A 22,325-nucleotide genomic window follows, 5' to 3' on the forward strand; every position below is an offset into this window, starting at 1 on the left:
TATGTCAAAGAAGCAGAGCACTATGTTAGTATGCTATTCCGAACAAAGCCAGGATAGGCACTGGGACACGACATCTAACGGCTGGAGTCACTTAGGAACTGCTAATTCTTAGCCTTTACATCACACACACATACACAGAATCAAACTGCCTGGCTTAATTATTCATCCATGCCTCCACAGCTCTCAGTTCAGTTTAAGATGACAAGTGTGTCATAAAACAGCGTGTCAGAGTTTTTCCACATGTGTGTGTGTGTCAAGACTTGTTTAAGTAGGATGCGTGTGGGTGAACATGTGTTGGCGTGTGTGTGTGCCGGCGCGTATATGCAACACGGCCAAGTCTGTAGGCAGCAGCGCGTTGATTCACAATGGAAAGAGCGCGCATAGGCTCGCCGCTGCAATTGTGTGAGCGTATCTGTAAAAGAATCGAACATTAGCTCATGTTTCAAGACACTTGATATGGTTGTGAGTCAGATGTGTGTGTGTTTGTTTGCATGTGCAATGGTAAAGCTTTCTTTTGTGCGAGATGTTTTCAGATGTGAAAAACAGGCTGTTAGCATGTTGTGTGAGTGTGTGTTTGAGAGAGTGTAACGCTCTTACAGTGTGTCTGTGATGTCAGCAGATAAAGTAGAGAGGTCATATTTGATCTCTCCTCAAGGACACTGGTCTCTGTCTCTCCTTCTCTCTTACTCTTTCTGGCAAAATCAGAGATTCATGCTGCCAGTTGTGGCCCTGTATGTGTCCAGGTTGAGCCATCTCTAATCTCCACCAAATGCAGTTTTTATCATTTGGTGTCCACACACGCATACTCTCACAAAAAACGGCATACATGTATATGTGGTATATGGGAACCATATGGGCATAATTGCCTAATTCCACCCCAAACATAACCGTCACAGAAGAATATAAGCTTTTTTTACATCGTAATGCTCATGTAGTTATACCCATATGTGCCTCACTAATGTTCACTTTAATTTACAATGAAAAAAAAGTAGAATCAGACCTTTTCTTCCATATTGGAGTTTACATCTTAGTGTAAAAAGAAGGACGATTTATGCGCATCGATTGTTGATTGGTTGTTGAGATGTGGGCATGGCCTTTAAAAGCAGCGGCAGCCAACTCCATTTCTTTCCACATTCTTCAAAATATCATCTACTCATACAGATTTGAAATAAAAATTATTTGTCAACTGTCCCTTTAACTTAATTGGTAGCCTCCACAGGTTTACACAAACTTAACACTAACCTACAACCTGACCCTAAAGCTAAGCAAAAACTATGCAAAAAAACTAGGGTTATTTGGCTTAAGTTTGGTGCAGATTGGACATTGCGTGTTTAAGTTAGTGTCAAAGAAGTTGTCAGCAGGTGGAGCTATGGTTATAACAGAATATTGGCCTTTAGATATCTCCAGGCTAGGACTTTATTTGAACGTTACAACAACTTCTGTCCCCATGGCAAAACATTTTGTCACGCTGCCACAGATACACCTTTTAACTAAAATTCTAAATCTTTGCAATTTAACATCACAAAGGTCTTTAGATTACACTGACCAAGGTATTGACGTTGCTCTGTTTAAATCTCTAGGAGCAGTTTAAATACAACACCTGAAGGGTCCTAGAACCATCGGCACACCATCGGTGCTCGGGCCTTAATTAAAGAAAAAGAAAATCACCTCTGGGTACACATTTAGAAAATATGGTTAAGTAGACCCACACACACTCACACACACACTAGATACCACAGGAGTATCTTTGCTGTGTTAAAAGCTCTAATTCAGCACTCAAAATCTCCTGAGACGTTTCTTGTTACACGTTTGGAAGTTGTAATTACACCACAATGTGAGTTCAATTGATTTTGGTCAAAAAATAACAGACTTTGTGGGGATTTTCATATTTCTTTCATTTAACCTACTGACAAACAAGCTATTTTAGTGCTTCTGCAACTATATGAAGCACAAGGTGATGGGAAATGTAGTTTTAGAAAACCTGTCAACTCATGAATCGACTAGCATATATTGGCAAGCTTTAACACCAATTATTATTAAACCTTTACCGTTATTAAAAAAAAAACACACTTTATTGATTAGCCATCTCTACCACGTTTTGCTGATGAACAGCATGAACCAGCATAATAGTTTTCTTTAATATTTTGCTTTATTTTTATTTACATTTTATTAATTTATTTTTGTTAATAATGTTAGTGCTTCAACTAAACTTATTTCAATCAGTTGCCAGGACAGCATTTCTAATTTTCATGTTTTTCATTTCATATTTATGTGCTATTTCAGCTTTATTTTCTATTAATAAAAAAGCTCTTTTCGCACAAATTATAATTACGGGGTATGGTATTATTGAATGATGCTCGTTTTCATGCGTTTCCTTGCACATTACTATGTTACGACCTCAAAAGACTTTGATCATGGTGCATGATTTGTAAACTAATACGTTTTGATGTTTGCATCAAATAACCGGCTTAACATGTATGGCCTTTCTGACTTTGTAGTTCACCGAGTAGAACATTGCACTTGAAATGTGGAGCGTTTGACTATGAGTCTTGTGAAACATGAACCACGACATTAGATAAAAAGAGCTCATAGACCTGTAGAAGCAAAATAAAATACCATGACTGCTTTCACTAATGTCTTTTCTGTGGTGTTTGCTTTATTTAAGCATATCTGTTACATTTAAGGTCTGATTCAGTAATGAGCTTTTTAGCACCGCTTACGTCTCACATTAGCGCACAATAACCAGAGTAACAAAATGTTTTCCACAATCGCAATGATCTGTCTCTGGTAAAAACTAAATGTGCTTCTATTGCCATTTGCTGGACATTTAGCTTTGAAAGCGTCGCGAATGTTCAAGAATATAATTTTGTAGAAGTGTCACCACTGGGCTGAAATGAGCTAAATAAGTAAAATTATTTTGCAAGCTTTAGCTCTGTTCTTCCTCAGCGGTGCACGAGATGTGAAGGCTCACGATCATGACTTAATTATGACTGATACCAATTAGCTCCTGTCATGATTTTATTAATACACATTCTTCCAGCTCGGAAAGCGAGGGCTTAAAGAAAATCCCCAGTTTCCCGCTGGTAATTAAAAACTGTTGTGCTGTTCATGTGCACTCATCAACATCGTCGTTCCGACGTGACTTGAAGGAAGCAAAAGCTTAGCTATGCTACGCTAATCTACAGGTCACATCCAGCGATGTACTCTCACGCATACAGTATATATGATGTGCGAGCAAATTCACACACCTCAATGCATTGGGCAGTGATGCATGAGGCAGATGTGCAGTCCTTAATGCACAAAGTATTCATTCACACGGTTACCCGGCGAGGACAAGCTAACACCCATAGCTTATCTTTCTGTGGCGGTTCTCAGTTGAGATGTACTCGCAGTAATGTCCTATCATTCCCGCTCATCTGTCTGGCCTTCTCTCTTGCGTTTATTTCAACCCATGCTTTCTTCTCTGTGCGTCTCCTACACGCATACATCAACCTTCAGCACACATCCACTGCAGAGGTGCATCCTCCATATTTAAACACCACACACGCGCACTTCAGACGCGTGATCAGTCTTTCTCACGTCCTCTGCTGCAAAATTGATCACACATAAAAAGCTCATTAAAAGAGTCGCTCACCCAGGCATTAAAATTCTGTCATCATTTACTCACCCTCGTGTGGATGCAAATCCAAATTAAAAAAGGAAAAATGTAAAAGAAAAATGTGCTAGAATGTCATTTTCATCAGTGAATAAGGGTTTTGCATTTATATTGTGTTTATGTGTTTCAGTATACTGCGATATATATAAATGGATCACGTGAAGTAAAATAGGTAGTGAAAAGCTACAATAGGTATAATAGCTTTATTGAAAAAAGAATGGCTTTTCGTAAATGCATGTCTCACTTTATTGTTTGCATAGCTAAACCTTATATATGCTACCTGGTCTCATGGCATAAACGTATCTGGGAGCACTTTTTAGCGAGACACGAAATACGTACCAATAAGTACATATCACTGCAGTTTCCAAAGGAAATGAACACTAGAGGCTAAACACTCTAAACCTAAACGTAATTATCTCTGTACAGTATAAGAAAAACATGACAGACAGATAAATGCAATTACAATCGTTTATTTATTGCAAAAATGTCAAAAGCAGTGCCAAAAGTAACTGAAATGACGATATTTTGCAGCCCCAGTCCTCTCTGGCGGAGTACAGTAGGTTTGTGTAAGGTGCAGAGCAGAATTCATGACGGTAAACACTGCATGTCGCACTCTGTGACGAATGTTATTAAAGTAAACAGTGTAATAATGCAGTTTCAAACAAGGTCATTAATATGATAAATAAAAAACAACAAAAATAAAATAAGGATACATTTTTAGATGTAGTCAATATGTCAGTTTTGTACGTTTAAATGCTGAAAATACATAAGTATTTGTACGTCTAGATGCTAAAAATACGTCAGTTTTGTACGTTTTAGTGCATGTGAAAATGTAATTAAATGTATGTTTTATAGAACAACATTTTGCGTGAAATGCAAACGAATTATCATGAGATCACATTGTATTTTAGGGTAGATTTAGGATCAGTAGAATTGGTTAGTAGAAGTTGACATAGGCTTGCAAAATAGTTTCTAATTTCTAATAGTATGTTGTATGTTGTTGACTCATTAAAATAAATCGGGAGATATTAGGCAGAAAGTTGTGCCATGCTGTCACAATTAATCGATCTGTCTATACTGTCTATAAAGTGTATACACACAGATAGATTGGATGTAGAAGTGTAACCTGAATCGGTTGGCTTAGGGCAAAGTTAATGTGAAAAAAGAAGTAGCGGAAAGGTTATGGCTTGGCAGGGCACGTTCTCATCTCAACAGGCTGCTGTGTAAGTTCTGTCTAGGCAAGGTGAGACAGGACAGGGCTCACTTTTTAACAACGCAAGCTGCCACTGTCACAGCAGGTGGCCCGTCTGGACTTTCAGGAAATGAAGACTAGAACTGTATCACAGAGACACACTAAGGATGATAAGTCTGGTTGTCTTCTCACACGACAGTTACTAGAGGTGTTATCTTCTCAAACATTATTGTAAAATTGCGAAGAAGTAATGGTGGAGTTACTGAAAATATATAAATAAAAATAGGTAAATTAAAAAAATGGCAAAACGGTCTGTGTGAATAGTGTTACTAGTAGACAGTTGGCTAGGATCCTCACTCAAAGATTCTTTTTTTATATCCGATATCTCAGAGGGCAGGGTGGCAGATAATGATGTAAACTTGATAAATTTCTTAAATAAACAGCTTTCTTTAAATGGCAATATCTTGATTCTTTAATCCTTTTATAGTGTTTTGTCACAAATAGGGAAATTGTAGTGCTAAGTTTACATAATTAGGACCCTCAGACAGGTTGAGGAGAGCTGTACATGAAGGCACACAGACATGAAGGATGATACAGACCATTGCTTGCTTTTGAGGATTAGGCGTATCAGTACAAGGTGCTCCCCTCCGGGCTGCACATGTCACCTTGTGTCTTTACGAAAGTCGCAGAGGCTGCTGTTAAGTGACCGCAGCAGTGGGGCCGCTGTATGCAGGAGGTACATGGCCTCTAGACCGTGGACAGGGTGTTGCCGCACCAGCAGAGGTTTTGTCATTGATTGGAGCAATGTGTTGGTCCGGAGGGAAATCATCAAACACAATTTACAAAAGAGATATGCACTCTTGTCACACGTTGTAACTTGTCTGCCATCTCCTGAAATCACTGTGGGCCACTCACATTCCAGGTGACCTCAATCGCCCAGAAAACATGCTTTCATGACAGATTATGTTTTATGGAGAGTAGAGACTTCATACAGAGGCAGACTAGCTGATAGGGAGTCAGTTCAGCAAAGAACAGGTAGATCTGTTTGCTTTGCAGGAGCCCTCCCCATAGTACTTTATGGTACTCCCTGACTGGGGCTCTGCTCAGTATGGATGCCTTGGCGCATAGCTGGCCCCAGAGTTTGCTCAAATATGCATTTCACCCAGTGAGTCAGATCACACATACACTGTGCAAGGTCAGAAAGACATCAGATCTTGATGGTTGCTGCTTATTGGCCCACCTGGACCTGGTTCTCAGAAATCATGCTGCTCTCCACAGCCACAGCCTAATTCCTCTGAGCAAACACCCTCTTTTACAGGGGCAGAGGACAATATGATACTCACTGGAAAACATTGTGACACTGTGAATGGGAAGTCCTCATTAGGTTTCTCAGAGGCGCGATGGAAGTTAAATCTTCAGGGACTGCGCATATTCCTTTTTGTAACCTCTCTTTGGTCTTACAGGCCCTGCAGAGAGCTCCTTTGAGCCCTTAGAGTCAGTTGAGCTTAATGCCCTCTCTCTGAAGATGGGCCTCCTAAACGCACTTACCTCCATTAAGATGGTTGGGGACATACAAGCATCTGGAGTTTAGCCCAGCAGACTCTTAGGCTGATGATACAAGGAGTAACGTTTTCAGCAATGTTGCCTGGGGATTTTCCCACTGAGAATGGATTACAAATTTCTCGATACTTTAGATCGGCCATGGGCCCTGTGTTTCACATGGTTGCCCATTAACAGTAACATCAACCAAAGTTGCCTGGCTACATTACTCAAAAAAGGGTTAGCTAGGTGCTTTTGCACTGGAGGAACCTTTTCATAGGCTCTAGGAACTAATTAAGACTCCTACTTCAAAGCAGGGTTCAAAACAGTTCTATAGGAAGTACCAGTGATGTTGTGTAAGCTGATTGGCCGAACATTGGCTACCCGGCATTTATAAAAAGCCATGTAAACATACTTACTCCACAATCATGGAAAAAGGCAATAATGGTATTTACCTGTTGTCTGCATCTTGTTCTTTTCTCAGTCTTGATGTTAACACTATAAGTTGTAGTAGGAGAAAGCGCCTTTTGTCTTCTTTGGTAGACAACAGAAGGCTGTCCCTGAAAACAGCGGTTAGTCCATTGACTAGCGAATGCTATCGTGTTGGCATACCGTAGTTTTACGAGAATTTACAATCTCTTCGCTTTTTAAGTGAAAATGCTGAGTATAAAACTATCAAACTTACACAAGGTTTACTAAGCTTAAAAACTCCAAACATGGTGAGGGGAAATATTTACCTTACAGAGACTACTGCATTATTTTATTTCAGTTAATGTCCTTTTCTTTTTATGTATTTTAGTCCAATTTTAAATTGAAATGTTTTTATTTATTTTCTCTTTTTTAGATTTTTTTTAATTTTTTTTTACTTTTTATTCTCAATAGATTTTTTTGTTTGTGCTGGTGTCAGCAATTTAGGTTGAATAAATGCGCATTGTCTTAAAGTATTAAACTAACTCTACATGGTGTCTTGTTAAAAAGAGATGCGCTTTTACATTTCTAAGCGACGAGACAGAGGATTTTAGCGACTGATGACTCACTGATGATAAAAGGTTGAAAAATAGCACACACTTAAAATGGAGGTGGGACCTGAGATGTATCACTGAGGCTCTTTTGACACGGTCCATTAAGCAATCACCTAGCAACCACAAAGAATGTCCTAACATTTGCATAGAAACATGCTAAAAACTCTCCAAACATCTTAGGAACTTCATAGTAACACCTTGGCAACCACTTTTTTGGTGATTTTGCACAGACATGCACTACTGAAGTGCAGTGCCGGAGTGGTACTCTTGATAACGGCAGGTGAAGTCTTTTTTTTTTTGCACACAGAAATTATTCTTGTATTTTTTTTATAATTATGTCACTTAACAAAGCTCTTACTATGTTTCTGTGCCTTGAACGTGTCTGTTGGAGGGTCGTAAAGCTCTCGGTTTTCTTTAAAAAAATAAAAATAAAAAAATAAAAAAATAAATCTGTGATTTATGTCCTGAAGATGAATGAAAGTCATAGGGGTTTGACATGATGGCGAGCAATTACTAACATCATTTTTATTTTACGGTGAACTATCTCTTTACTGTTTTATTTCCAAATATTTAGGTTCTTTACCATCATAATTACAGTCTTCAGACAGCGGTGTCCATACCAGAATAGTTTTCAAGCACTTCCCATGCAGCTTGGGATATGACATAACCCAATAGTGTAACACTCAGCAATTAACAACACACACACACACACACACACACATTCTGAGTCCATAATTAAGAGATCAGTAGCTTGTGTGCTGTGTTTTTGAGGATGCTGTTGTATTGCTGAGTCACGTACTGCCACTCAGTGGGCCAGTACGGAACTGTAGCATCAGCAAGCTGCTTCAGAATCACTAGCACCGCCTGCAATTCAGATAACACATTGTGCCTCTTTAAAGTGCTCATCGTTGTCATTCTTTGGTAAGAGATCCCCCCAACCCCACACAAAACAGCTTGTGGAAGTTTGATAGCAAAAGGAAGCGGCATCCAGCAACTGGACAGTCCTTTAAGATGGTATACAAGCATAATATCTGCTGCTGTTCTGTTTCATTGTCAGATGAAGGATTGTGTGTTGCGTTTGAGGGAACGGTGTGAGATGCCGACGTTCTGAAAATGATTGAAGAATTGGTGATAGAGCACACACGCTCACAAATAACGAGAGAATTAACCTTTGATTTACGTGGTTTGTTTGTTTCTGACTTTTTATCTTCATGTTCCTCTTATGGGTGATGTGAGTTGCCTAGCAACCGAGCCCTTGGGTCCTGATTGTTGCCATGACAACATGGCAGGGTATCATGTAGAGAATAGGGAAAGGGGGGGAGAAGGAACGAAAAAAGATAGAAATGAGCAAAAAAAAAAAAAAAGAATGTATGAGTATATTCATATGATAATAATTATGTATGTATGAGCAAGCATGGAGAAGGATGGCGATGTATAGTGTTTAATAGACAATGGAGAGAGGAGAATTCGTCATATTAAACACAAAGAGAGGCAGGAGATGACCTAATCGTAGATAACCAAAAATGTCTGTAAGGGGGCGTACTTGCACGTAGATACTCGTAAGTATGACATATTCATAAAGAATGAAATGCCTGGCATGAGTAACAGGAAATAGCATCAGCACATATGAGTTTTCATTAAAGAAAAGATGGGAATGAGAAATTTTATTTGTTCCTCAACTGCCAGGCAGTGGTGAGATTAAATGGAGGATGGATGGAAACTTTGTTTTAAGTCTAATGTATTCTCATTTTTTATTTAGAGAAATAGTTTTTATTATTTCACCGTTTCAGAAGAGATCTCAACAATGTCACAAACTGCTGTGCTCAGATTTGCCAAGATCTCGATCTTGATATACTCTCAAAAATATCAAAAATACCTCACAAATTCTCCCAAGATCAAGATCTGGGCTGTTCTGTCCACCTTCATTTTACTGCTCTACTACACTCTCTCTTTACTTTATATCAGCAGCAACAGTCCTATCTTTTCCAACTATGTCCCATTCTATCCAGTGTGGTATGCATAGTATTCTGTCCTGTCCCGTCCTATCCTATTAAACACATCCAAACTTATCTAGTATACCATGTATAGCATTTTGTCCTGTCTTTTCCTATCCTATCCTATCCCATCCTATCCCATCCCATCCCATCTTATCAAAACATATCCTGACTTGTCTTTTATATGATGTTTTGTATTCTGTCCTGTCCCATCCCATTCTGTTTCCTGTCCAATCTAACCACATCCAGTATTGTCCGGTATGGTATGTAATGCATTCTGTCACTTTATCTTATCTTATCTTATCTTATCTTATCTTATCTTATCTTATCTTATCTTATTCTGTCATGTTGCATCTCATCCTATTTCCTGTCATGTCTCCTGTCTGCATCCAATCCCATCCCCTTTCTAATGATGTCTTTTGTTGAGTGCTGAGTAGTGCTGTATGGGGTCTGTTTTCTTCTCTTCATTTTGGCTGGAGGCAGAATCATAGGCCGCAGGGCTATAGGCTTAGCTTAGCGTTTTGTTTATTGTTGGTTGGTTTTGAATTGTTTACCGTTCCTTCAGTGAGTGTTTAATACGGTTTATGCGCTTGACTTTATTTATAGAGGTGGTAATTAGTTATCGTTCCCACCGACAAGGCACTCAGCATCATTAGACCGGCACAAATATATACACGCGTGCAGAAAAAGGTCCGCTTTCCTTCCATCGATTCACCAGGAAGGTCATAGCTCAGAAAATACACCGGTTACATATAGAAATAGTTCATGTCTGTATACTGGAACAACATTTACATTGAAGGCTTTCTGTCTTACAAATATATGCTTTCCGCCGACCTTTTGTAGGAGGATCTTGTCATTATTAAATAACATCAGTCTTACGAGCTTCTGTTTCATACAAAGTTTTGTATGAAGTAAAAAAGTGTATGTTTCTATGATGTATGTAATAGTTGCTTCTCTTTCCAGAAGCACTACATAATTGGACATGTTCAGATGAAAAGGTCAGCTAATGATGTGTCACATTGCCTACAACAGAGCTGTTAGTTCAAAGTGACTAGTGTTCTGTGATTGCTACATATTATGCATGTATAACAGCACGGGCCCCTTACAAAGCATAACCATAAAAGTACATCTAAACGGAACAAGCAGCAACTATATAACACAATATACAACAAACACGAAATAAAAACAGGCCGAAACAGCATATTCCAGAGCGATAGCACTGATCAGCATGTATGCGATACACCAGAGAGAATGAATACTGTATGAGAAAAATAAAATGTCCAAATAGGACTTGAGTCAAAACATATAAGAAATTTAGAAAGCCTCTGATATTTAAAAAAAATCTTTAGTTGCTGAATTTTCAATCCACCAGCTCCGTTAAAAGACGAGGAATCCAAACTGTTTCCTGTTTTGTTAAAACTGCAATGCTTCCCTTTTAGAACTGAAACCTGATTCAGTATCAGAACATCTTTAAGTGTGATATTTAGATTTTATAATACCTTCTTTTTTTCCACCGATAGGAATATTAGGATATGCACTGAAAAAAATACTTTCGACAAATAAAATACTGTAATTTTTTGTCTGCAAATATAGTTTTTCTATAATTATATTCATTTTTGTAAAGACAAAGTGTCGCACAAATATTTATGATTTTAAAGGGCATTTACCCGATTATGTTACATGATATTTCATTTTATAAATACATTTTACAACTTAATTTCCTTAGCTAAATTAGTAAGAATATTTACGTAGAATTACCACTGAAGTATCTATAAATGTTGTTACTCAGTATCAAATTTAGTTTAATTCATACAAATGAAGAAAACTTTTAAATACATCAACGTTTATCGTGATGTCCTTAAAATATGCAGCGTATTTTCTACAAACCAACAAACAAGTAAATAAATAAATAAATAAATCATACCCACAATGCTATTTAAACCATGTACTTTAGTTTAATTTTCTCTATGGGTTATCGGTTTGACAAATAAAAAAAAAAGCACCTTAAATGACAGGGCTGTTAGTGGTTGACCTCACGCTAACAGATTAATCGTCACAAAAAATCCAGTGATTCGATTACACAGGTTCTTTAACGAACCCATACATAAATAGACCTATTAGGATATAATGAACTTAAAATGTAACATTTTAATCATTTTAAACTTTTTAAATCGCTACCTCGCGAACCTCCAACAGGGCTCTTTGCTGAACCTAAAGTGCTACGACGATCCATTGAAAAATGTCTAAAAAACGTTTAAAGCGCATACATGGTGGGGAAATCTTCCAGAAAGCGTAGGTGAGATCGTCTCTCATATCCCTCCTCTCATCTCTCCCACCCTCTCTCCTTTTCTCTCTGTCACAAACCTGTTCAGTGACTCAGAGGTGGAACAGTCTGCCAGGTTCCTTTGTGTTCCTAGACCTACACCAACTCTCCCTGCCTCTCTTTCTCTCTCTCTCTCTCGCTCTCTCACCCACTTGTCCAGCCACTGTATCTTTCCCTCACTTTTCATCCCTCTTTTTCCCCTCATTGCGGGCATTTTGGTCGGTTGTTTGTGGCTGATGAGGGCTCGTGCTAAGCTTCCTCTGCTCTGCTCATGTGTGGTACGTACGTTTTTCCTTCCAGACGTCTTGCTCTCTGTCTTTATGGCGCAGAGCTGCTGTTGCATGTTGTTTATATCTTCACTGCGTGAATCTACAGCGTGTGTGTGTGTGCGAGTCTGTCTGACTAACTGGGACTAGATTTATGATGTGATGCATGTGTGTGTGTGTGTGTGCCTGTTGACACAGAAGGAGCACAGCTACATACACGTGTGCAAATGCATGTGTGGAAAAGAGACCGGAAAAATGGAAAACACGAAGCTAGAAAAACGAAAGCCAGAACGAGCGGCCGTAAAACGCATTTATGCACGGGATGTTATCGCATACATTATCAGATTGTTTGTTCATGTGTCTTTGAACCTTTCGCTTCACAGACATCTTGTGCGCGCGTGCGTTCTAGATAGCCTAAAAAGTCTGCGTCTGTCTTTTTGCACCTCTCATGTATGACCGGAAGTCAGCAGGGTGTGTGTTTTATATCTGCTTTCGTGCGAACGTGCAGTAATGTCCCTGCGAGATACCCTATATCCGTAAATATAAATATTCTCATGTAGAAACGTTCTTATGTCAACACAGTTCGCTGAATAGACAGAAATGTGTGCGTATGGCGGCTCAGAGGGGCTGTGGGGCAAAAAGCGTCAGTTTGGCATGTTGACTTGATATCCATCAGGCTGCAAAGCTCTCTACCCCCCAGTCATATTTTTTTCTGATGAAATAGCATCGCTAATGTGAGCATATAATATTCATTGGCCTCCTTATTACTGCACAATGCTGTAAAAGCAGAGAGTGAGAGAGAAAGAGAGAGAACGTGCACAGACAGTAAGGGAAGAATGGAACAGGCAGGGGACTAAAGGTTAAAGGTCAGGTGCCTGGTTTTTAGTTTTACATTGAGCCTCCAGCTTGTGGCCGATATGTCATGTATTCTAAATGTTTGTTCATACTGGTTTATGCAGGTGGTCCGGAATAGCTAACATGTTTGAGGTTTGCCAAGAGGGGCACACGGGTGACTAATTTGGAGCACTAATAGATAATAGATCTTGAATCAAATGGTTAACGTGTTGCTATGGTAACTATATGCAATGGTGCACACAAATATTTAGTAAGAGGCAAAAAGTGACAATGAAGCAGAATAGTTTGCATTACTACAGTAGATATGATTGACACTCATTTATACTGTATTTCTTACCTTTCAGGCTTTCGCTGTAACGGAAGCTTCTGTCAACACTAAAATCATATCAGTGATGAGTTGTATTAAAGTCTTTTTAAAACTTGAGTCCACGCAAGTATGTACAAGTAAAACCACAGACACACATACGCACAAAAAGGTACAAAAGCTGTCACTGGGGCGGCGCATTTTCAAAAGATACATCTTCGGGCCCGTAGTGGTGCCTTAAAGGAACATATTACTACCTAAAATGCACAAGTATACTTTTCGAAAAGGTACTTCCCCGGTAAAAGCTTTTATACGTTTTTTTTCTGAGTGTATAATGCTTGTGTCTGTGTCTGTTTTGCTCTTAGTTTTGGAAAAGGTTTGTTTTTTTATATTGTTGTATTCAGTCGGGTGTAAAAATTGATATTTTTCAGTGCAGATTAAAGAAGTGAAAGCTGAAAAAAGGAGAGAGAGTGAAACTAGTTGGCCCTGTGCATCACACTGGATCGAGTGTTTAATAGTATGCAATAGAGTACACATATTCATGTATTTTACTGGTTTAGATAGTCTCATAAAGTACAGTATAGATCTGTTTGGGCAGCAGTTGTTTTTCATGGAGACATCTGTAAAATAACATTTATCATGGTTTCTCTGTGATAAAACTCATCTGCATTCAGATGCCAATTAATTCACAGGCATAACACAGTTGCTTTGTTGCTAAAGAACGCCGAAGTTTCCCTCATGCATAGTCAATCACATTACCATATTCCAACATGACATTAAAGATAAGCGACACTGGACAAGTTCACCTACCTGCTGCTGTTTTTTTGAGACTGGACTTGATCCTCTTTTTTCCTCCTTTTAAGAATTTTTTAGTTACTCTGGGGGGGACAACATACTTTTTACTCAGTGTCATATTATTCATATAAAGTAAAATAATAATAACGGTACTCGTTAGTTATGAAAACATACGGTAGTAGCAGGGGTGGCCAAAGCCAGTCCTGGAGAGTAGCAAAGTTTGGTTTTTAAAGGGTTTTGAGGCTGCGTTTGTCTAAATAAAAACACTGAAAAACTGTGAAATTGTGAAATATTATTACAATTTAAAATAGACCTTTCTATTTAAATATACGTTATAAAATGTAATTTATTTCTGTGATTCAAAGCTGAATTTTCAGCAGCCATCACTCCATTGTATGTCCCTCCAGAAATCATTGTAATATACTGATTTGCTGCTAAGTATTACGATGGTGTTCATATAGCTAAAACAACCGAGGGTGTCTGACCCATGAGAGTTCAAACAGCTCAACAGGTTATGCTCTGACTCACAGGACAGAACTGAGAGGAGCAAGTATCACAACCGCACTAGCAACTGTCAAAAGCGGAGAAGACAGAATTGAGAACCATCGTATTGGTGGCAAGTCAGCTTGAGTTTTGCCACACTGGTCTGAACAAGAGCAGTGAGATGTGAATCTGGTAACTGCAGCAAAAAAGCACGAGCACAAGAGCAAGTGTTCATTCCAGTCTCGTCTAAATATGCTTGAATGGGCTAAGACTGGATTAATTATTGAAAAGTTTAATAGAAGGATTCTTACGCACGCTTTTGATTTTCTAGTCGCTATACATTATATTTTGGATGCCGGTTTCAGCAGAAGGATAATACTGGGTGAACAATACGGAAATGGGAAGCTGCTCATGAATACTGATTTGGAGCTTGGCATTAAAAATACACTACTTCGCGTTATGTGCATATGCATTTATGGATGCATTTGTGTGCGCCGTAACATAAAATCATTTCTGCTGAGTCATTCTTCAACAGCGTTATAAAATGTTCAGTTAAAGGGATAGTTCCCCCAAAAATGAAAATTACCCCATGATTTACTTACCCTTAAGCCATTCTAGAATTATATAAATATATAACTTCTTCTTTCAGATGAATACAATTAGAGATATATTAAAAAATGTCCCGGCTCTTTCAGTAGTTTGTAATGACAGTGAACGGGGGTTTAAGATTCTGAATCCCAAAAAACTGCATCCATACATCATGAAAAGTGCTCCACACAGCTCTGCGGGGTTAATGAAGGACTCTTGAAATACGAAAAAAAAATCCATATTTAAAACTTTACAAGTCATGATCTTTAGCTTCCAGCAATTGTCGCACACATGGATTCAGGGCTGGTGTTTTCTTACTTCAAGCGTTGAAACACGACTCTCTTGTGATCGTGCATATTACAGCTACAGCGAAAACTAGACATTATGGCTTATAAAGTTTTAAATATGTAGTTTTTTTTTCACACAAATGCATCAATCACTTCAGAAGGCCTTTGTTTAACACCTCTCTAGCCATATGGAGCACTATTCATGATGGATGGATGCACTTTATCGGACTTCTATAGGAGTCCTGAATATTAAGAGCCATTTACTGTCATTATAAAGCAAGGAGGAGCCAGGACATTTTTTAATGTAACTCCAATTATTTTGTCTTAAAGAAGAAATTCCTATCTGCCTAGGATTGCTTGAGGGTGAGTAAACCATGAGGTAATTTCCATTTTTGGGTGAACTATCCCTTTAATGAGTCTGTTTGTGACTGCAAGTGTAGACCGAAAAAATCTGCTACAAAATATTAACCATACAACCATCGATAGCAATCAAACATACCTGTATATACCTGAAAGGAATGTCTGTATTATATATTGTGTTTTTGCTATTTTGTACATTGTCTTTTCTGTATATTTGTATATTATTATTTTTATTATTCGTGTCTTGTCGCTGTCATTCTGTTTCGATGTAGGTCACTAAAACAAATTCACAAGCTCATTTTGATTGCGATTCTGAAAGCAGTAATATTTCCAAAGTAATAAGATGCAGATGAGACTACACTCTGTGAATCAGATGTGCTCACTGAGAGTCTCTAAAAGTTTTTTTTTAATAGTTTAGGGATGTTTTTCCTAAAAATATTCAGCACTAGTGGTCCAAAATGGAAAACACAGTAATTCATTCTTCTCTTGACACTGCACTGTCGCTAGCTGTTTTTAGAAATTCTGTTGAGATTTGCCATCGATCGGCAAAAATTGATAAATATAAAGGAAGAAAATTGAATGCAATGATTAGAGGTGTGTTGCATTATAATTCTACAGTTGCTCTTAAGGTGCATGGTTCTGTTTGACTGTATTGAATGCTGTACTTTATTGTCATGCATTTCATTCTGTCTGCATATATTAGAAAAATCTACCTTTAATGAGTAAAAAATAAGTAGCTATTTCTACCAGATGGGGTGCTTAAAAACGACTTTCTCTTTTGCAACCCAAGGTTGATTCAGCGATATTATGTTCAGTTTATTATATTTTTAGTTTGAATAAAAAACGGTTACTTGTAGGTTATGATGTTAAGCACAGTTCATAGGATTCCTGATGTGCATACACAATAAAAACCAAGCAGAAAAAGAAATGAGAAAAAGAGAGTGAAAATAGACATTGGCAAAGATACATCAGGCATATTTATTGATTTAAAATGTATATAAAGAATGTCAATACAAAGCAAAATTTGGATATTTGAAGTCAAAAATATTATTAAACATCACTAAAGCAACTTACAGTGTACGTCGGGTTTATAGAAAATGAACTTTCATGAGTGAAATCAGGAAGAAATAGCTCTTTATCCGTCAGCAGGGCTAATGGGGTCATGATTTACCAGCAAAACCTCGGCCTTCTTGCAGCGTCCAAAAATACTTGCTCTGTGACATCACTTCCTGCTGACCTCTCAAACCACCAGGCCGAATTAATCTCATTCTACCTAATAGAGCTGTTATTTGAAAATCTACATACATAACAAGTCTCTGAGGGAATATTTAAAAACCTACTTTTTATTTTTTATTTTTTTGGAAATTTTGTCGATAATTAAGACAATTTTAACATGGTTACCCGCCCTTGTACTTTCAATAAGTAACAAGACTTAATATAATAACTTAAAAGTCAAAAAACTCGTAACACTATTGATCGAAAGTTACGTTTTAAAACGTAATAATATTTAACAATAATTCACAATGTTTCAGATTTTACTGTGTTTTTGAAAATGCATTAAAAACATAAATAAATCAGTAACACTTTACAATGAGATTGAACTAAGAATGAACAACGCTTCTACAGCATTCGTTCATCTTAATTAATGCTAATTTCAGTCTTTTCTAATGCATAATTAAAATCACGAGTTGTGTTTCTTAACGTTAGCTGATGCACTGTGAGCTAACATGAATAAATACATCGATCATTGTTTGTTCACGTTAGCTGATACATTAACTAATGTTAACAATTTGACACTTTATTGTAAAGTGTTACCATAAAATCTTACTGACCATAAACCGTGAAGTGAAAGCATTTCCGAAGGCTAATGGCAGCACATACAGTGAGTTTTTTTCATGTATAAAGTCTATGCATCTTTAATTCAGAGGAGTTTTTGTATGTTTTTATGCAGCTGCTTTGCTGGTCTATCAGGATGCGTTGGGCATTTTCTGCAGTGACAGCCTGCGTACGATCTATCATACATTTGTGACAGGTTTCGTATGCATTTTTCTAAGAACGCGCCCTTAACGAACATTTCAGCAGTGTGATTTCATGTGAAATTCTGCTCCTGCTTTTAGACTGAGACATTAGTCGAATTTATTTCGATCCGGTCGCTTTAATTGAAAGCTTGTCTGTATTTAAATGTCTGTTTGAACAATGAATGTATTGTTTTTCATTTGTGGGTGTATATGTGAGATCTCCTCTTATAATGACAGACACATAAATACACACATACATATACATACAGGCTGCCAACTCACTAACCGCTAGGGAATCCCCGCCCCTGCAGATGTTACCATGGCAACGCTTTCCAGGCTAGTGCAGGAGTCCCTCTTTCTCCGCTCTTTTAGTTGGACGGGGAAATATACGAACTACCAGCTGCAGAGTACTCTCTCTTTTTGCAAAGAATTCTGGGAAAGGAGGCAAAACCATAGATGTGTAAAATACAGGAGATGCTACGCAGCTCCACATTTTGACATAAACCACACTTTTTCCATTTTATTTTCATTTTTACTTGATATATCAAACTCTAAAATCCAGGCAGCGCGAGAGAGCAAAACAACTTTTATCTAACACATACGACGTTTTGTAACAGTTTCCTGCACAGAATTGAGATTTGGGCTCTATATACTGCCTAGATCTTTAATATTAAAAATGTATAATACAAAATCATGTATTATAAACAAAAGCAATTTAACATACATGATACTTATCTGGATGTCAGATTAAATCTATTCTGCCTGCTTATTTCGAAAGCTTTATATATTGACAAGTTGTGAAGTTGTAAAGGAGATTTTTTTTAGTCTTCACTTCAGAGCACACTTCGTTTCCTAGCATATCGATATCCATGGAAACGGAGTGCTCCATTGGAAAGATACACACAATTAAAACAACACACACACCGACAAACTTCAACCTCTGCCCACAACTACCAAGATTTTACTCCGCTGATGTTTTCTAATAATAACTTCAATCATTATCGCTCAACAAAGGCCTTTACTACAGGTGCATAGGTACATTTTGATATTTGAAACTTTTATTATTATTATTATATATTTATTATGATTATTATTTCGTTGTACTTTATCTGATTAAGTACATTTTTCTAGCCGGTAGTCTCCATTCGGCAGCACTTCCATCAACCAAACTTTGCAGTCATATTTCCAACCATATTATGAAAGTTTTTGCAGCTTGTTCGTATATCATTCACTAAAAATGACATTTTATTCCTAAATACACGGCGATCTTTTTTTTCCCCTCCTGGCTGTGAACGGTATGTTATTTTAGAGTGATAAATATCTAGAACTGCCTCTGTAAAAGCCTCTAATATATCAACCAAAGGAAATAAGAATTCTGAACCTGGAAATCATGCAAATTAGTGCATATTTAATTTGATAATGCTCTGCATATTGAAACGATTTCGACTTGGAATGAAAACATAATGTGCCGTACCTAATTATTCTTATTATTCAACTAGAAAAGTATAGTGATATCTCATAATTAGTTTTATTATTATACCATTCACCTGCAGTGTCTTGCCTTCAAAATACAGTTTTTAGACATTTAAGCAATATTTTAAAATGAGTTAATGTCACAGTAGTAATTATCAGAGGTTACGGTTTATTTTAAGGTGTCCTTCTTACAGTGTAATTAAAAATACATTTAGGTGCTGAGTAATATTCATTAACTGCATGCACTAACTATATGGTTAGGAGTGTAATGATTTGTGTATCTTGAATTGTACAATTCAACATTTTCCAAGTGATCATCCCTATGCCCTTGTTAGTGTGCACTTTATTGTCATTATTTAGTCGTTTGGAATGCACCCGTCCAAGGGAGCGATGTAATTTCCTCTTTATCTTCAGCTGGGATGTTCCCATGACAACGAACGCAGCACGGTGTGCGCCAGCAGATTTTTACAACGTAAAATTGCAAGAATTATATGCACATTAGCTTTTATATATCAGCGTATTATAAAGACATTTTGAAATATACAACGTATGTTAATTTGCAACAGTTATGCCAACAACAACAACAAAAAGACATTATGACATTAAAACAGCGACACCTGCCGGCGCGCATCGATCGTTGTCATGGAAACATCCCAGCTGAACATAACGAGGAAACGACATCGCTCCCTTTGACAAGTGCACTAACAAGGGCACACTAACAAGGGCACAGAGGTAATCACAATAAATTGGAATCCTTGCGATATCGATATACACCTCTAATGCGGTTAGGGTTATGATTAGGGTTTGGTTTTTGCTTTGCTGCAGACAAAGTATTTGGCTACTTTGTGGTGCGACATCTATTAGTTTTTTTTTACTGTATCACGCAATAAATTGCCATAAATGTCGCATTCGAGTTTTCTTCAGGGATTTAAGCCACACCGTAATTAACAAAGGTTACAGTGCAATTGCAAAGTACTGAGTAATATTAATAACTATATGGCTAGGGTTACCTGCATGTAACTATGCTTAACTATATGTTGTTATTACAGTTAGCACGTGTGTAACAATTACTCCTTAAAGTAAAATAGCAAGGTAACAAAATAACAAAGAGGCGTTTATTTTCAAGAAAGGCATCACAAGCACCGTTAGGCTTTGCATGATTAAACGTAATGTTTATCGTTGGAGACAGCATTTGACTACATTGTGGTTGTATCTACCGAAACACGCTGGGGTTGGCAAATGTCACTTGCTTCAAAACTTTATTCAAACAGCTTAAGAGTGGCTCCGAACACTGTCCGGTCCGTGGGCATGTTTTTGTGTGTTTGTTTGGGTCTACTGTACCGGGTGACCGTCCTCGTGCCACCGCAGGAGCGGAAGCGGCGCGTCCTAGACTTACGTCATCGACGAGCAGCACGTCCCGCGCCGCAGTCGCTCCTGAGATGAATGCACAATACCGCCTTCACCTGGATCTCTGGCGCCGCCGAGCGAGCGACAAACCGCCCACAGCAAACGAAGCGCTCGTTAAGCGACAGAGCTTTTCGGTCAAACGAATAAATAGGCTAAAAAAAAAGACATACAGATAGCACCACCCCGTCTTACCGAGAACAAGCGCCGCGAAGGACGCTGTGAGAGTCAGCACCACGGACAGCTCACCGCGCGCCGCCGCCAGCAGAGGGCGCTGCGGCCTCATGCGACACATCCGCGCTCCAGACCTGTGGGACAAACCGACAAATGCGCAGTTTAGGGAAACATATCCGAATGTGTTCGTTAGTAATTATCGTGAGGATTGAGCAAACGCTTCTCTCCGTGTGTGTCTATTTAGTGAGTTAACTTATCACAGTTACCATAAACAATAATTCTGAGGACGTGCTTATTTTAAAGCAGCGGTTTTTTTTTATTTTAGTTGCATTTGTAAGAAGTGTGAAAAAAGAGAATTTTCCATCAAAACAGCGTCGCCTGATTTAAATCACTAACCAATTTAATATCAACGGTCCGTATAGGTTTTCATTTATAAGGCTCTGTTTTGGTTTTTTCCTGCTAATATGAAAAAAAGGTCTCAATTAGATATGTGCAGGTTCACATGGCAAGTGCAAACTCTCACAGGAACCGAGCGGTTTATTTCCGGTTTGCGCCACGAGAAGATGATGGCCACTTCAAAGCTCCTAAAACAAAAAGTTAGCATAAAGATGTGACGGAGATTCTTTCCTCACATCATCTGTAAGGTGTCTAGTATTAATATATGAATTCACGATTGTTACATTTAGCTGATTGTTGTCATAGAATCAGTAAACATGTTGTAATAACACTGAATTTAGATATACACGTGAATCCAGTTGCTGTTGGTAATGATAAATGCTGAAATCACAACTTACTGCACTAAATTAAAAGTTCAGTTGGTATGAATAAGGTTAAAATATTGATATTGTGAGATTGATAAAGTATGGCTATAATAATATGGACATAAATGTTACAATAAATTAACCATTTTGAATGTCTTGATGGTTGCATGTCTCAGTGTTCCCATAACACTAATAATAATAGTAATATAGTAAAATATAGGTTTATGTAACAATTTGTATGACTGCAGAAATGTTTTAAGCAGAGAAAGAAACTTTTTAATATTGTAATGTTTAGTATGTTTCGCTGGCGACTCAGAGGCCACTGGTCGGCGTCGTTCACTCATTAGTGTTCATTACACACAAACTCCTCCCAGTCTCCGTTTCACCTCCCACTCAGCATCAGCAGCAGCGAGGATGAAGGAGTTATTTGAACAGAGCGCGCTCCTCGCACACGGTCGCGAGACTCCTCACGGTCCCTCTCTGGCCACGCGCTGAGCTGAGCGCGGGCGGCCGGTGGTCGGTGTGTTTTGTGTCTATGGGTGTCGACGTGATGTCTCCTCCTCTGAGGAACCTCAAGTGCTTTTCACCGGTGATGTGCCAGTGCAAACTTATATGTAGCAACCGCACGCTCTCGCTCATGTTCGGCTGTAAGGTAAGCCGGGGTTCGCGCGCGCGCGCGCGCCCGTTTCTGCTGGTTTTCTCGTTGGATAGGATGCTAGAAAGGTGATGCGTGCCGTCGGTGACAGAATTCTCCGATGCGTACACCCACAGTTGTGAAAATCGCGGTTGGTTTGAAAAGAATTGTGAATGAAAAATGGATTGTGATCGCTCG

The 22,325-nt window shown here is 38.3% G+C and overlaps 1 protein-coding gene across 3 annotated transcripts in view; it reads left to right on the plus strand.

Annotated features, from left to right (window-relative positions):
* The window catches only part of LOC122325079 (disks large homolog 4), a 120,900-nt gene that overhangs the window by 19,560 nt on the left and 79,015 nt on the right, over positions 1-22,325 (plus strand). The window contains exon 1 of one of the 3 annotated variants that reach the window (XM_043219951.1): positions 11,803-12,003. The exons of 1 other annotated variant lie outside the window; for it this stretch is intronic. In XM_043219951.1, the coding sequence (XP_043075886.1) occupies positions 11,962-12,003 (42 nt within the window). In that variant the 5' untranslated portion in view covers positions 11,803-11,961. Of the gene's footprint in view, positions 1-11,802; positions 12,004-21,946; positions 22,146-22,325 lie in introns of those variants that run through there. One more of the 3 variants, XM_043219949.1, reaches the window with a different exon arrangement.

Source organism: Puntigrus tetrazona, chromosome 20, assembly GCF_018831695.1.
Source record: "Puntigrus tetrazona isolate hp1 chromosome 20, ASM1883169v1, whole genome shotgun sequence".
In the NCBI taxonomy this organism is placed as follows: domain Eukaryota; kingdom Metazoa; phylum Chordata; class Actinopteri; order Cypriniformes; family Cyprinidae; genus Puntigrus; species Puntigrus tetrazona.